This window comes from Serinus canaria, chromosome 10, assembly GCF_022539315.1.
Source record: "Serinus canaria isolate serCan28SL12 chromosome 10, serCan2020, whole genome shotgun sequence".
NCBI lineage: Eukaryota > Metazoa > Chordata > Aves > Passeriformes > Fringillidae > Serinus > Serinus canaria.
Window position 1 is genome coordinate 6297880 of NC_066324.1, and position 17276 is coordinate 6315155.

The 17276-nt window shown below is 46.1% G+C and overlaps 1 protein-coding gene across 1 annotated transcript; it reads left to right on the top strand.

Annotated features, from left to right (window-relative positions):
* The first annotated feature begins 290 nt into the window (after nucleotides 1–290).
* FAM174B (family with sequence similarity 174 member B) lies at nucleotides 291–16524 on the top strand. Its single transcript, XM_030228585.2, has 3 exons — nucleotides 291–565; nucleotides 7518–7649; nucleotides 12727–16524. The coding sequence occupies exons 1-3, from the start codon at nucleotides 291–293 to the stop codon at nucleotides 12728–12730; spliced, it is 411 nt and encodes a 136-aa protein (XP_030084445.1). The 3' UTR covers nucleotides 12731–16524.
* Nucleotides 16525–17276: the final 752 nt, after the last annotated feature.

Below are 17276 nucleotides of genomic sequence, written 5' to 3' on the forward strand. Positions count from 1 at the left end.
TCCCCACCACCGCATTCCCCTTGGATCCTCTCTAATAAGAGCTGTTCGTGCTGAGCGAGGGAGCAGCGCCGGCCCCGGCAGCAGCGGGGCCCAGGGCAGCGAGGCCGCGGGAAGCTCCGGGAGCGGAGGCCCCGGCCCGGCCCGGCCCGGCTGTGCCCGGCCGCGGGGCCCCGGCGGCGGCGGCGGGAGGCGGCGCCTCTCGGGGGGCGGGGGCCGGGCCGGGCCGGCCGGCGCTGCCTTCCGGGGCTCGGCACGGCGCGGCCGGAGCCGGGGCAGCCGGAGCGGGCAGGATGCGCTCCGCCGCCGCCCCGCTGCCGCTGCTCGCGGCCTCGCTGCTGCTGCCGCTGCTCCTGCCCGCCGCGCCCGCCGCCCGCGGCAGCCTGGAGCCGCCCGCGGGCAACGGCAGCCGCCCGCCCGCCGTGCCAGGCCCCGGCAACCACAGCGGGGCCCGGCTGAGCCCCGTGCCCGCGATGCTCCGCGACCTCTCCGCGCTCAAAGCCGCCGTCATCGGGGCCTGCGCTCTCACGGCCGCGCTCATCGCCTGCCTCCTGCTCCGCGTCTTCAGGTGGGCACCGCCCGCGGCAGCCGGGACCCGCGATCGGGGGCACCCGCCGAGGGGCCGCAGGGGGGAAGCCCCTCCTGTTTGATTGTTTTATTATTTATAAATATAATGCGTATCTTAGAGATGATCGTATATTATATAACCTGCTAGTGATGAGTTCAAAGCCCGGCCTCAAACACGCTGTTTGTGGCTGCCCCTGGGGAGCCGTGCGGGGCTGCCGGCCTGGCACGGCCTCGCCTTGCTCCGCTCCTGCCGGGAATCGGGGCAGGAGCTCCGGGTGGGATTCCCCAGCGGGGTACACCCGCTGCGTGGGGCCGCGGTGGGCGCTGGGCTGGGCACGGAGCGGAACGCGTGGGACTCCGCTGGAAATACCCGGGGCTGTTGGCGGAGGTGGTGGTGGTGGGCCACTGGCATGGGTGCCTAAGGAGCCGTGGGTGCCTGGCCATGGAGACACACAAAGCTCAGCCGGAGATGAGGCCCAGATGGCGAAGAGTCACAGCTCAGTGTCACAGCTCGGTGCTGGGCAGGGACAGCCGGAAAGAGACGGGAACAGCTGGCGCTCGGAGGCGAAGCCATGGCTCAGGTGACTGAAGCAGTGAAACAAGTGGAGTTGGCACGTTCTTCCTTGTTCTGTCTTCAGACAGCTCCTTTGGGCATGGCTGAATGCTCTGCTTCTCCTGCTTTGAGCTAATTCCGTGTAGGAAGGGCAGCGTTCATGATGGTAGTTTTCCTAAGTGTGGTCTATAAACCGAAATGATCAGGGCTGATACTTTCTGAAGAAATTGACATTTAACTGTATTCTACTTAAGTGTGTGCAGCAGCTGGCACAGACAATGCAAATAAATGTGCTCATAAAGTGATGTGCTTTGGGAGAGCCTAATAAAATGTTGAAGAGGTGTTTTTTGGTTTTTCTTAATCAATATGTCTGCTTTGCAGCTGTACAGAGTTGTCACAGACAAACAGCAGAATTGGTAGAGATTATATGAGCTAGAATTAGGAAGTCTATAAGTGAGGCTTTTCATTCTGCGCTAAGTTTCTACTCCTAGTTCTGCGTGATCTTGGAGAGTTTATTTTCTTTGCCACAGTTTCTTCTGAATATAAAGCAATATCTTGTGTCAAGGAGACCTGGCTGAAAATTGGTAGCCAAAGAAGGCAAACTGATAACCTTGAAAGGCCTTCCCTATACCATTATCAGCAAAAACAGGTCCAAGTTAAAGTCACCTTGGGAAAGATGGATTTATTCTCCCATGCCAGAGTCGTCATTATACAGCTGATCAGAGTTAATGCAGCATTAAAGATATGTTAAACACCCTCTGAGATGTCTTGTATCTTTGGTAGAACCTGCTGGGGAAGTGGAAAATGAAGCTATTGGCTTCTGAGTATGTTTCTTTATCTGACAGAGCACTTGTTTGTAAACAGTTATCCCAGTTGCAAACGAGACAAGAATACCAACAGGTATGTTTGTACAGCGTCACACTTGTAGCTGACAACACAGATCAGTGGAGATTCTGTTGCAGAAGAGATAAGGGATTTACCCTCAATAAATGTAAAGCTTTTCTCCATCAGAATACAAGCTTTGTTCACACTTAGTCAAAAACATTGTGGTTTTTTTTTCTGAAGAGTCATGGATTCCTATTAAAGAGATTTTGCTGAAATCCAGTCTTTGATTAAACTTTCACTGTGAAATTATTCTGTGTTGCTGGAAGTAAATTATCCTTTATATGAGTTGTAGAGATGAAACAAACCAGTGATTGGCCAGACACTCGTCACAGGCATCGGATTAATATTTAATACATTTAAATTTTTATATACATCTCATTTTTACATATTTTTCTGTTGATATTATTTTCCTTTTTTGTTTGAGTAGGAATAGATATATTTCTCCCACTTTCAGCTCAGTTCTTAAGGCAGCACTCAGAGATTCCTCTTCATTCCTTTTGGAAATGTTATGCTCTGAGTTCATCTGATGGTTGTGTGGTTCAGAATGTGGTGTCACCCGAAGTGGTCTGAATTTCCTTTCTCTCTGTGGCTGCTGGGGTCTGTGAAAGCCAGCCAAGACTCTGCTATTTGTCTGCATGTGGCAAGCTCTAATTTGCTATAGTATTTATTTATTTATTCATTTTTTTGCAAGCTCAGTCCTGGGTTTGCTTTCTTTCCTACACCCGTGGGCTCTGCATGCTCCCAACCCAAAACCATTTCCACAACAAACCAAATTCCATGTTATTCTCAAGCAAATAGTTGGGTAGTTTGCATTACCAAGAAACACAGTGTCTTGCAACAGATTGTGTGTGGCTAAACTCACTCTTTGATCTGAGTTCTGGATTTTGCCTTTTTACCTTCGTGTTGTGCCCCGTTTCTCTCCCCTGGTGCAGCTGCGTTCATGCCATTGCAATGCAGTTTTTGGGCTCAGCTCACAGGAAACACAATTTTTCAGATGTGCCTAATGGTGCTGGTGGACCCTGTGCCTTCTAGGGAAATCTGATAAGTTACTTTTGCTCCATCGGGGCAGCTGAGAGCAACCCAAAGCTTTAGTTGCAGAGAACTCTGCTCTGTGAGTGTTTGCATCATGTCTTGACCTGTCCTTGAGCAAACAGAATCCAGGCTGGAAAGACTGCTATATATCTAGATTTTTAGAGAAAAGCTACCTGCTTCTTTTGCATCTCATTGCATTGTTTTTTTTCCTTCTTGTTCAATTTGGATTTCTTCATCAAATATCACTTCAGCTTAGTTTTCCAGTATTAGCAAAACTGGTATAAATGAGATTGAGGAGAGAGGTTCAAGCATATGATCATAAGATACAAGACCCTTTGTTCTATGAGCTGGACAGTTGCTCCAGGCCATCCAAGGCTTAACCCCAGCGAGTTTCACTGATTTAAAATTAATTGCATTATAACCAGTTATAGTACTCCAGCAGAGACTTCATGTTCCTGCCAGCAACAGGGAAGAAAAACTCAAATTAAATTATATTAAATGGAGAAGAAAAAAAAAACCAAAATCAACTAAACATCCAACCTCAAAACATGTATCTGTGACTTATGTTGAAAGCTGTGGGCAGGCATTGATCATGGAATCACAGAATCACAGTTGGGGTTGGAAGGGACCTCAAAGATCACCTCATTTCAACCCCCCTGCATGGGCAGAGACACTTTCCACTAGACCAGGTTGTTCCAAGCCCCATCCAGCCTGGCCTTGAACACTGCCAGGGATGGGGCAGCCACAAGACTTTCTTGGCAGCCTGTGCCAGGACCTCACCACCACCCTCACAGTAAAGAATTTCTTCCTCATATCTAATTTAAACCTGCTGTCTTTTAATTGGAAACCATTCCTCCTTGGCCTGTCACTTCATGTCCCTTCTCCAGAAAACACATGAAGACTTGGCTTAGTGCTACAGCTTTGTTGTATACAGCACCATCCAGAGAGTAGAGATACCCAGAGAGATCAACAGGAATGGAATATTGCTGATCTAATTCATCAGCTGCTAGGAAGCCTGGAGTTTCCTGAGGTTTTTAGTCCTTTTTTTTTTTTTTTTTTTTAACTTTTAAGGGAGTCCATTAACAGGAAATAAACTGGTCCTGATTCCATTCTGCATAGAACATTGCTGCAGTTCTGGGAGAGACTGGCTTAGTAAGACTTCCAGTAAACACTCTACTTAAAAGGGATAAGGATTTTTTTTTTAGTTGTTTGGATTTTGTTGTTTTGTTTTTTTTTTTTTCTTTCCAGGGGATGGTCCCCTCTCTCTACATCTCTTAGCAGGAGGTAAAAAATGTGGAGACCTCTCTCTCTCTCTGGGTCTGTGAAGGGTCAGGAAAAGAATAATCTTTGAATGTCAGGGTTGTGGACTAAAATAGATTAGAGGCGTAAATAATACAATGAACCAGTGAGTTGATTCGAGCACTTACCCCACCACATGATGCCTCAGAAAGGAGGATGAAGTGCTGCATATGACTGGTGCTTGATCAAAATAGCCTCTGGTCAAAGTACAGCCACAAAGGCGGCGTTCTGCTCTCTGTGTGTCATTCCCTGCTGTCTGGAGAGGGATGTGGGGTGGAGCAGGCAGAGCCTGCTGCGGTGTGTGGTGCTTCAGCACTGGGTCTGCCGTGAAAAGTTCATATCCCTGCCACCAGTTAGCCTGGGTTTTCTTTCCTCCTCATAATTCTGGGCAAGACCTGTAGCATTCCCTCCTAATTACGGGGGGTGGCTGAATCAGCAAAAGCAACAGGATTTTTTAAAGTGGAAGATGGTTTGCTGTGCTAAAGTACTCAGACCCACTTCTACCCTGGGGAGTGCATTGTCATTGTGCAAGGGCCACTCTCTGACCACAGCTTCCATCAGGCTTCTTGTTTGCTTTTAAAAAAACCCCACAAAATGAATGTGCCTGGAAAGGGGATGATCTCTTTGCCCATGAGGTCTAATGTGTCCTGATCCTGTCTAGGAGGTCCCAGAGTTCATGAAACATTTGTGTTCTGTAGTTCCTGCCCTGTGCTGCCTGCTGACTCTGCTGCCTGGTCCCACCTGCTGAATAAAGTGCTCTTCCTTTTTGTGCTGTCATTGCTGATGGTTACAAGGATCCCACGGAGGTTCAGGAGTTTTAATGTGAAACAGTTTCCTGACAGGCATGTAGGGAAACTCCCAAGGCTTTCCTGCAAAGTTAGCTGGAGTAGTTCTGGTATTTATGAAGCCTAGGGGAGTTGTGCAGATGAGCAAATGAGAAAATGGACTGCTGGAAAGCAGATTAATGACAAATTAGCTAGATAATCTGGGGTGGAATGGATTGAGAAAAGGGTGGGAGGGAAAGACCTTTTGCCTTATCAATGGCAAACAACTGGTTGTAGCAGCTTAGCCAAAAACCAGCAGCAAAATGAGCTTCCTCCCTATCCTAGATGAGCACCATCATTAAGTGAGGTTGTGGGGATTAATAGGTCACTGTACAGTGAGTTCTGCTCCAGGTCCTCTTAAAAATGTAGCCCAAATAGACTAATTAATGGCTGGAGGCAAAAGGATTCTAGTTTCCTATTTCTAAAAATATCTGTTCTGCAGTAATTTCTTCAACTACTCCATTATTAACAGTTTTAAGATGAACTCTGTGGAACAAGTTACATTTTCTAATGGAGGGAATGAGGGAGGAGGGGTCTCTGTAAAGTGGGCCAGATACTTGGGTAGGATCTTAAATGGAACCCATGGAAACCCTCTGTAGCCTGTATGTGAGTGCAAAGTGGTAAGGCTGTTCTTGGTTAGTTCTGACAGGTTAGTCTTGGTCTATGTTTAGGCTTCCCAGCAAGAGTAAATACTTCATGTAAAAACAATGTTTTACTTGCAAGAGGAGACCTCCCTCCATCACTTTGCTGCTAGTTTTTAGCAGGGAAGCAGAGTAACAGAGAAGTGGTTTCAAAAGGATTTTCAAGTGTTTGGGTTAAGAGTCCTCCTGTACTGGATATAAAATCACTTGTTTCAATAACAGCAGTAAAAGAACAAACCACCCCGTGCTCTGTGTGACAGCAGCAGAGATAGCTCTAAAGATTAGACCAGGAGGTGACTTTCTCCTCACTCCTGATGCAACCTCAGCCTTTAGAACAGGGAGGAAATGCAAACTGCTTCATCCCAAGGGCTGGGACCTGTTTGTTCAGCCTTGGACTGCTGCCCAAAAGCAGTGCTTGGCAGAAGTACTGAGATTTCCGCATCAGAGCTAGTCACTGATTTAAATTTCCTTAACTTTGAGCTTAGAAGGGACCACTGTGGTGGAGATGCACACTCAGGGCTGGAGTCCCAGTGTCTCTGCAGTGCTCATACCCCAGTTCCTGTTGCTGTGTAACTGTTTTAAAAACTTCTTGAGGCAAAAGCTGTGCTTTTGAATCTGGCACACCTTGCATGATGTGCCAGGGCAAGGCTTCTTGATGGTGAAAGTGCACTTGGGATGTGCTCGGAGCACTAGCTGTGATTACCAAAACTCTGCTGGGCTGCTTGCTCAGCTCCCTTGGCATGCTTGGCAGGTAGCAGTTTTGTTTGCTAAGAGGTGTAGGGGAAGGTTCTGCATTTTGTTAACCAAAACCATCCAGTTTTCTCCCTGAAGGCTGGCCGAGTACACATCAACACGTTCTTGAATGTATAATCACAAAAATGCATTCATGCATGAGCAGTGTGACCTTCCTAGTATACATGAAAACAGAAGGTGAAGTAAAAAAAAAAAAGGACCCACACAATTCAAGTTGGAGCAGAGAACAAGTTGAAAAGCCACACACAAAGTGTTTATTAATTGAAAGTAAGTGTTAGAAAATAGATCTGTCAAAACCATGGGATGTGCAGGTGTGTGAGCATCTCTATTTACAAAGGAAGGTAAGGCTGGCATCTGTGGGAGGAGAGGTGGTAGGTACAGTTAGCTTTGAACAATGGTTGATTATTTTTCATGGCACCTGCACAGTTGGAGCCTGAAACTGCTTCAGGTGAGATTCAAGGTTGTTGCTGTGAGAGTCCTGAGCTGGGTCTGACTGCAAGGAAAGTGAACAGGCAATTTTATATCCAGACAGCATCACCTCCTTGCTCCTAATCCTGCCTAGAACATTCCCATGGCTCAGCAGGGCTTAACCTGTGCTTTCTCATCTGAGCATGTTCACTAAACCAGTGGCTGCTTCAGCTGATTAAGCCCATGTCTCACTTACTGAATGTGGCAGCAGGAGCACGTGGTGGCTGTGGCGTTTGTGTGCCTGCCCTGGCTGCCAGAGCATCTCTGGTTTGTCAGCAGTGGAAAGACTGACATTGATCTGGATTGCAGCTGACGAGGAACTGCTCCACACACAGGCACCAAGAGTGGCCTTGGAAAGGCAGCAGGAGGGGGCAGAGGAACTTCTGCAACATTCCTGTTGGGGGGTCTGAATCCAGCAGAGTCAGAGCTGCTGGGAGCAGTTTCACCCTCTCCAAGGAATGCTGTATAAAGGCAGTGTTTCCCACCTCTGTGTTTCAGGTCTGGCAAGAGGATCAAGAAGACCAGGAAGTACGACATAATCACCACCCCAGCCGAGAGGGTGGAAATGGCTCCTCTGAACGAAGAAGACGACGAGGACGAGGACTCAACAGTGTTTGATGTGAAATACAGGTATCCATCCAGTTAGACTCGCTCACTGAGCTCTTGTTAGTGAAAACAGCTCTCTGCTGGGCCAGCTTGGCAGGATGGGGCAGTCACAGTCTTTGCCCAGGCATTATCCCTTTCCTTTACACTCCTCAGCCTATTCCCAGCACGGCTTTGTCCTCCCCTGCTCCTGCAATAACCCTGTCACTGCCCCGGGCTGTTTGCACTCCTCTTTCCCCTGCAGAGCAGCACAACGGGGTACACGTGTCCCAAATAGCTGACAGGGTTTGACAGACTGAACTTCCCCTCTCGGGCAGCTGCTGGCAGTCATTCCTGTGTGCTCACACTGGATGGAGGGCTGTGGATCAAGGGTCGTGGATCCAGGGCTTTTTTCCCAGGCTCTGAGCCTGGGAGGGAAATCAGAATGAATCTCCATAAGATTTGTACCAGAGTGCTCCTGTGTTGGTCTGTGACAGAGAGGACTGTGGGCCCTCACTGATGCTGTTAGCAGTTACCCCTTAGCAACAAACTTTCCTTAAATATGTTTGTCTTTTTGAGATGGAAGTGGTGTAACAACCCCAAACTTCTGCTGCCTATTCTGGGCCTGAAGATTTATGGCAACAACTCAGCACATTAAGATGCTGCTTGTTGATTTATGGCATCAGGATATCTGCATCTTTTATTTTTGTTTGCATCAAGCCATCCACACTATTCGAGTTGTGTTCTCATCCAAATAAGGCCTACTCTAAAATCTGTCCTACTTTGGCTGAAATAAGCTCCCCTAATTATAAAAATGCAGATCTTGACAACTTCTAACTGGAGATTTTATAGACTTTACTCTACAGTGCCCATCTCCTAACTTTGGAAAAGGGGGAACACCACATCTGCTCTGAGCACATGTGTGCTAGCATTTGAACCACACACTACCATATGCTCCACTGGTTGTTTCCCAAATCACTGCATTAGTTCTCTATAAAAATCAGGAAATAGTTGAGAGCCATGAAACAATGAAGGGTGTGAGTCAAGCCTTAGTGTAAACAATTAGTTCTTGATTTAGAAGACTCCCATCAGTCCTTACCTGACTTTTGCTATTCCCTGTAGCTGCCCTGTGTTTGCTCTAATAATTTCAGCTTGTGCAGTTTGTACTTTGTGATCAAGCTTTGTTAAACCCAGAGTGCAGAGATCTGAGTTTAAATAGCCCCCATATCCCACTCTCTTAACTCCATACTTTCTCTGTGAACTTTTGGAAATGGGATCTGAGGGTTTTTCCTCAAAGAGTGAGAACAGAAGAATCTCAGTCATGGCAGTGACTTCAGGACAAGATGTTTAAAAGTGAAATAGTGGATGAACAAAGAGAGCTTGCTGGAAATAATTTGTCTCTTGAGAGCTGTGTTTGTGTTACCTGACGTTGCTTCCCTGGAGCAGGAACTCTGCTGCTACCACTGAAGGTATCAGCTCATCCTGGGTCCCTGTTCGTGGCTAACCAGTTCTCTTTTCAGCTGTGGGAATTCCTCCTTTCTGCCACAGCTATTAAACTGCATGTTTTCTGCAGTCCTTGCTGTTTCAAGCATATTTTAGTTTAAACAGAGCTACTCATTTTGGAGGGGAAGATCATCTCACAGGCAGCCTCCTAGCAGTGCTGGTTTTGGGAAAGCTTCTTTGAGGATACATTTGCTGTGGAAGGTGTCAAGCTCTCTGGTTCCTTTGTGCAGCTTAGAGAGTATATCCCAACAGTTCACAAATCCAGTCACCAGTAAAGAGACTCCTTTGCAAACTGGAGTTACTGAGTTTGACCACTGACAACCCCACTGGTCAGGACTTTTTTCATAGGTGCTTGTGTTCAGATGGGAGGAGAGAGATAGAGCTGCAGAAAGAGCAGCCTTGCCCACAGGGAGTGAGGGGACAAACTTCTAACAGATCTTCTCTTGGTGTACCTGCCTCAGTCCTCCCCTGCCCCCCAGGCTGGTGTGAGAGGCTCTGAGCTGGTTTATTTGAGATCCCCTTCCATTGCTGAAAGATCCGTGCTGGCACTTGCATCTGTATTTGGGGGAGTAATTGAGATTCTGTGCTCTCTCCCCATGTAATGCAAACAGCTCTCTAATTAAAAGGCAGTTGGTGTGGAGCAGCAACAGGGGAGAAGCGACATTTACCTCTCCAATTGGTTCTTGTGCAGTTAATTTTCTTTCTTTTAATGCTCTGTCCTTGTGCAGATTTGTTTCCAGTCTTACATGAGGCATCAAAGAACAGCAGACAGTGTAAATTGGGCTGTTGGATGAAGGTCATTGCTATTTTTTTCCTTTTTTTTTTTTTTTTAGGAGGCTTTAAAGTTTTAGGCTCCCAGTAGTTCCCCCCCTGGCTTCCCTTGGGCAGTGGAGCAACAAGAAATAACCACCTTTCTTCAGTAAGGCAGACTAATGAGACCACTTCAAAATCTTACCCAAACAGAGTCCTTTCTGTGGATGCAAAAGCCACCCACTGCTGCCTCTGTCAAATGTGTGCTGGATCAGATCCCCTCTTTGCACCCTCATTGCAGTAGCAGGGAAGCAGCTCTGTCAAGGGCCTCTAATCCTGCAGGCAGCATTTCTGTGTGAAAAGAGGTGGAAAATATGAAACAAAGATTGTCACAGAGTAAAAGTGCCAGATCACTTGGACGTTGATACCTCCTTAAGAAGCTTTGTGGAAATCACTGTTTTAATATGTGTGTTTCTGTATGTATTTGCTCTGCTATTGAGGGAGGCATTTGGATAAATAGTTCAGGAATTGTTCTGAAATTACTATAAAGCTATACAAAGAAAGCAAACAGAGCAATGGAAAGAGTGTTTGTTTCTTGATCACTGATTCAGTCTGTGCTGAAGGGCAAAAAGCATTCTTGTCCAGTTGATTCCTGGACCATAATGAACTATATTGGTCATCATTTCCCAGATGTCAGATGGTCTTTCAAGTTTTATGATGGGATTTGCTACACATCTTCAAAAATGAGTTAGTGGAAAGCTAGATCCCACTCTCCATATGTGCTTTTTCTCATCCTCCAAATAGATTTTGATTTGAAGATTTCCCTCTCCTCTTTGCTCCTTTAGTTCTTTCTTTCAGGAGGGCAGGGGGAATTTGCACGGGTTCTGTGATCTCTGTGATGGAGCTAAGCCATCAATTCATCAGGCATTTGGCACTCAGGGATACTTGAGTAGAGAGCAGTGAAGTAAAGTAGGTTACAGGCAAACATCCCCAACAAACTGGTGTCCATCCCCCACCACAGAGCACTCTGCTTATTTTGTGTAATAAGAGAAAAGAGATTAAAACAGCTGCAAAAAGAACCAGTTTCTGAAAAGGTAAATAAAATTGTTAGCTTGTTAAGCTTATTAACTCTAGCGAGGCTCATTGGGGGATTTCTTGTCAGCTTCAATAGAAAACTGAAAACAGGTTCTGAATAAATTCCGTGGCGCCTTGCACATGAAAGGCTTTGAAAGCACTTCAGTAATCTGGGATATCAGCAGTGACTCCTCTCCCTGCTGATTTGCAGCTGTTGGAGGCAGTGAGTTCTGCTCTTGCTTCGCTTGCTGGGCCCAGCTGGGGGAATTTCACAACTGTCCAGGCCATATGTGCCATGTGACAGCCCAGAGCTGGGGAAAGAACTTGGAATTTAAATGCCAGTCCTGGTGTCAGGCTCCTAAATAAATACTGATAGAAAGTTTTTCTTGGGGCAGATTGAAGCCTCTGTCCTTCCTGTTGGCTGAGTAAAATTCCTCAGTTTGTTTTCCCTGTGGATTGTCATTTTTCCTCCAACAGCAGCAGCAGCAGCACTGGCAGAACGCAGAAGTGGTTTAGGAATGCATCTTCCAAAGTGCTCTTGAAAGGAGAAAGATTTATGTGTAAGGAGCAGTGGCAGGCTGAGGGAAGAGGACAGGAATATTTATTCAACCATTGTGGGTCTAAAGGGCTTTTGAGAGCTTACAGGAAGTTTTAGAGGAAAGATATACCTTACACATATAAGGGCTGGATTCTGGATTCATCCCTTTCCAGGCACTGATAGCATTGAACTGTAGAGAAACATCTTCAGCACAGTTGCAGGGCTCAGCCTTTGATGTACCCAAGTCTTGGGAGTCTCTGTAAAATATGGGTGGCACTACTGGTGCCTTCTCTAGGACTACATCCTTTCCAGATCCTGGCTGCGTGTGCAGCTCTGAATGGAGCATGGAATTGTTCCGTTTGTTACTGCGAGGTGTTCACTCTCAAGGGAGCAGCTCTAATGGATTTTTTCCCAGTGAAAGCTGCAGGCAATTCTGGATGATGCCAGGTGAATTGTACTGGGGTTTATAGCAGCTTATTTTTTTTCCCCCAGCAGGCAGCAGTGACAAGTTGTGTGTAAATCGAGGGGTATCATTTATCCTCATCTGAAGGGGGTGCAAATCACCAACAGAGGCAGCAGCTCACTATAAATACAACAAATTGCCAAAGCTTTGGTGCTGCTGTTAAGGATTTCCCATAGGTCCACAGCAGGGGAGAAAAAGAGATAGTCAAAAAGCAATTTTTGCTGGGTTTTGAAGGCCAGTTTTTTCCTGATGCTACTGTGACATTTGTTGCAGAGCACACCATGTTCTGCTGCTCTTGCAGTCCAATGGGAGGGCTCTTGCCTTATTCCTGCAGTGTAGCAGGTTCCTGTTAAGATTTTTTTTGAACCCTGAAGCAGTTAGGGCATCAGGAGGAACGTCCAGAGCAAGGAGGATGGTCCATGTGTGTTGATGAGTAAGGGGTGCACTGATGTGTAAAAGCTGTGAGGTGGAAAATGTGGTTTCATGTGCCTCCCTGTGCACATTCCCTTCTCTGCTCTGCACAGTGAGTGGCCACAGGATCTTCCAGCATCTGGCCTTTCCCTCATCTAACTCTGCTTTTGTCTTCCCTTGGGATCTCTTCTCTTGCATGGCACTAACATCCCATCACTGCCACCAGGTACACAAACTGCTGGAATTGGTGGCAATCCCAGTGAATGATGCTGCCTTTTCCTTTGTGGCCGTTGGGATTTTATTTTTCCACTTCACACGTTCTCATTTCTGCCTGTGAGTAATTTTAATTGCAAATCTCCAGCTGTACTAATTCTTCTGCTTTCCAGGTAAAGCAGCTCCGTGGAGCGTCGGTGCCCTGCCAGACGTCATTCTGCTGTCGAGGGACCTGCTGAACCCATAACTGTGAAAGGGGAGGTTTTCATCTCTGCACCTCCTCGAGGTGCTGTTTGTACAGCAGGCTGTGGATCTTCTGACTCAAACAGCACCATCTGGTTCCCTGGTGTCCCAACTCCTGCGTTGGAATGACCAGAGTTCCTCTTTGCAAACTGGGCTCTCTTGCTTTAGGAGGGCTGCAGTGTCACCAAAGCATTAAAAGGTGCAGCTCCTTACGGTCTAAATAAGTTTTGCAGAAGGAGGAAGACAAGGAAGATTAAACCAAGCTGCCCCAAGGACTTATTTTCTAAAATCCTAGTTCAACACTTCAGTCACTGTTAAACTTCAGTCATTGTTAAACGGATCATGTGTTTTAAAAAAAATCAAGAAGTATTTTTGGGCCTTACAGAGGTCTCTTAGGACTTAAGATGGTAAAAATGTAAGCCATGCTGAAATGCCACACTATGTTTGGTGTAGGGTTTGGGTAGAAGGGGTTGGGAGGTCGACTCATGTAGGAAATTGACTTGCTACTGATTTTTCTTTTAAACAATAATTGCACTAAGTTTTCACGATGACACTCTCATTGTCCCGAGGAGCTCTGATCAGATCAACTTCAGTAAGTGAGACCACAGGGAAATAGGAAGAATCAGGCATGCTCTAAACTACAACAATCTTGGATTAAAGAAGATATATTTTTGTAATTTTCTGCCCTTCCACTGGGAGTAAAACCAGTGTTTTGTACTGTCCTGTGCTGACTGTAACTTGTCTACAATTCATTAACTTTTTCTAAGCAAAGTAAGTCCTCATGTGGAATGATTGGATTGCAGAGAGAACATGTCTTATTTTTCATGGAAGCTTCATGTAAATGATCCTATTCTGTCAAACTGGAAGTTTTCCTTTACTACCTGCTTGACAAAGCTCATTTAACTCAAGGATGATTTTTACTTGTTGTTCCCTGCTGTGCTTTGTGCTGCAGAGGTCAGAGCTGTGGGATGACACTGTGGGAATTAGATTGCTGCATCTGGAAAGGTTGGGTTTGGGAGACCACAGGCATCCAGGCATTTCAGGCCAGCAGTAGAAAGAGCAAACCTATCTGGGTTAGTTTCTTTCCTTTGTGGTTTTCCTTTAGAGTAACCACAGATGAAGTTCAGACTTTACTGTTTACTGCACTCCTTAACACCTTCTATTTTGGGTTTTTAAGCTGGCTGAAACCTTGCTTTTCTTGGGGAATGCATATTTTCCAATTGTTTTAGGACTGTCCCACTGTTTGCTTGACCCTCTCCCAGCCTTGCAATTGCAATCCCTCCAGGAGACTGCAGTTTCTGGCAAAGCACCAGCCTTGCAGCAGGCTGCCACTTTTGGGATTTTTATCTGTTTTTTAAAGCCCTATTGAGATTTGAGGCTTGTTGAGAAACCAAACTGCTTTGTCATGATACCACGACCTGCGCCAGTTCTGTGTGGTTTCCCTTGGCCCTTCAGTCAGTAAAAAGAGCTGAAGGGGAATTTTTTTTTCCTTTCCAGCAGCCTTGTGCATTCATCCCAGCAGCTGCCATACCACAGCTTGCTTTCCCCTAGCTGTGACTCAGCAAAGGCTTTGCAGACAACCAACTCAGCCTGGATGGAAAAATCCCAAAGCAGACTGTTGTGTTAATATTAGTCATCAAGGCAATATAAAATGCTCTGTTATTTTCATTCATGGAATAGTTTGAGTCATTCAGTGCCTCTGTTACCAAGCAATATTTGGCATGTCAGCTGTGAGGTGAGGATGGGCTGGGCAGGTTGTTCTGGCTGGCAGGAAGCACAGGGAGCAGAGAGTGGAACGATGCTGCAGGTTCAGGTGAGGTCTGGAGCTCTTTCCTCACTTCAGTAGAACAGGTTCAGGCTCTAGGCTGGATGCTCCAGAAGGAAATACTGAGTTTATTCAGGGCTGCAAGAGTGAAGGCTGGGAATTGAACTTTGTGGGCAGACCAAGACCTTTTGAAGTCAGAGAAGTGGCAACGCTGAGAGGAGAAAGGGAGGTTAAAAGCTTCTGTTGGCATTTGTGGAAGGAGGGGATGGGATGAGGTGGCTGCCCTGTCTGTGCAGGCACCATGGCAACGTGTTCATGCCCACTCTCCTGCCACACTCATTAAGCTGAGCATCAGGCACTCTCAGAGTGGAGACAGGGAATGAAACCATCTCTTTGCACAAAAGAAAGGCAAGACCAAGTTACGGAGGAGAGAGATGAGGAGAAAATAAGCATGAAGGGCACTTCTGCCTTCTGAGCAAGTCTGTTCTCAAAATCAGTTTTTCCAGCAGCTTCAGGTCACTTGCTGAGTTAGCCTGGCAAAGGCCTTCTGCTCCCTTTGCTTGTAGCTTAAAAAACCAAAAAAATCCCATTATTTTCACAACATGGCCAAATCTCAATGGTGGACAGGGACCAGGTATTTAAGATGTTGGAGGTGCTCAACAGTAGCTGGGATTTCCTGGCTCCTTGAGGAAGTCCCAAACTGTGTGCCATAAGCTAAAAAGTGCTTAGAGGGAAGCAGCAGCTGCTTGGTGGAAATAAAAGGCCAAACTGACCAGTTGCTCACAGTCATGAAAATAATCCAAATGCTTTGTCTGATACTCAGTTGCTGTTGCAAATGTGAGGCAATGTTTACCTCTACAAAACTTGCTGTATGTGATTTAAAGTGTCTAGTTAAATATTCTATAGCTATATTTAGTTAAGATTTTAAGAGCACTTGATGTGACTCATCTAATAGTATATATATGAATATTTTTTTAATTGTAGAAATCAGTTTAAAACATAGTTTTAATAATTTGAACTGTTTGGTTCAGGTAGTTCTAGGAGTTCATCAGAGAAGAAATAGCCATTAACCACTACATGAGTTTTTTACCTTAATGTTCTGTGTATCTTACACTGCAGATTTAATCTGATTGTGACTGTAACGTGTCTTAGTATCTGCTGCTATTTTGTGTTGCGTAGTCAAACTTGCTTTGTTCAAGAGCATTTTAAAAGGCATATTTTTTTGTTACAGAAAATGAAAACAGAAATGTTATTACAGCTGTCTTGTCTGTAGCTCACTTACTGCTTACAGAATCCTCCAGCTCCTGGCTGAGGCAAACCGAGTATGTGAGTCAGAGAGAGGCTTTTCCCTTTGTGCATGTGGAGGGAAAACCCTGCACAGAACTGCAGCTGCTTTGCTCCAGCCACAGCCCTGTCACCAGAGATTACACTTGAGAAGCCAGAAGTCAGTGTGCCATGCTTACCTGCAGAGCTAAGTACACAGATAGCTTTGTATTTGCATTTCCCCCCCCCGTTTTCTTCCCTGGAAGTTGCAGAGATGACTGCAAACACTTGTTTGGCACACTGACTCTGTGATCCCCTAGTGTTTATCTTAAGACCAAACTTACTTGTAACCGTCTACAGGCACTAATGAAGCTTGAACACATAGACACTAATTAACTCAAACATTTTGTTCAGAACTGTTCCCTCTAATTCCATGTACATGGTATAATCTCTGCAGGGTGGAGGGCTGTGGTTTTTGTTAAAGATTTTTTCCTTGTTAGATGAGTTTCTGCTGCTGCAGTTTGTGTGTGAGGAGGTATCAGGACCATGTGTTCAGTTTTGTGCAATTGCTTTGAAGTTTTTTTAAAGAGAATTTGTCATTGTGACCAAAGCTTCTTTTTAAGGAAAAATTGGTTGTGTTTGAATGGACTTCATGTGTGTCAGTAGAAACTGCCATCATTAAACATGTTCTTGAAATCCCTGGGCTGTGTGTTATATTTAAGGCAGGAATAGGAAAGGGATGGTGCTTTTTGGAATGAGGTGGATGTCAGAGCTCCTGTGTGCTCCTTTATTAGAGGGTTGCAAGTCCCTTTGTCCTGTGACTCTGAATCAGGGTCTGACAAGGGGGAAAACTGGTTTTAGCAGCGTGGTGGAGGAACATGTTTAATCACACAAGGCTCCCATCAACCATCAGGAAGCTGGGCTTACTGCTGGGATCCTAGGGCAAAATCCTCTGCAATAGGGAAGGGATCTCAGTGCCTTTGACTTTATGAGGTGTTTGGTACCTCAGAGCCCACAAACTGTAGCCACACTTGTTATCCCAGACTCTGAGCACCACTGGGCCAAGCCCTGTCCCCTCCCTGGGGTGGCCAGGTCACACCACAGCTGTCCAGCAGGCTTCCTTCCCCTCCAGACTTGCTTGATGAAGTTTCCCATCTGAAGCAATTTTGCTTTGTGTCTTTCAGGGCATGGCAAGACCAGCTGAAGTGCTGGTGGTAAGGATGAGGGCAGTCTGAGGCTGCTTGTTCCACACTTTGGGCAGTTCTCAGGGGACTGTTTTCCTCCTGGATGTGGAGAGCAGACACTCCTGGGCTCTGGAGCAGCTACAGGACAGACTGGTCCAGCACCCTGTGCATGGATTAGCTCTGCCTCTCTCCTCTGCCATGATTTCTCTGCCTTGATGTCTTCATCTCTTCAGGAACAGCTGAAGAGTAATTCAGTGCTGCAGACAAG

Excerpts from the sequence above, each read along its gene's own strand:
- FAM174B (XM_030228585.2), top strand. The coding sequence starts at position 291 with ATGCGCTCCGCCGCCGCCCCGCTGCCGCTGCTCGCGGCCTCGCTGCTG. Across the intron at positions 566-7,517 it reads CTCCTGCTCCGCGTCTTCAG|GTCTGGCAAGAGGATCAAGA; the intron begins GTGGGCACCGCC and ends TCTGTGTTTCAG.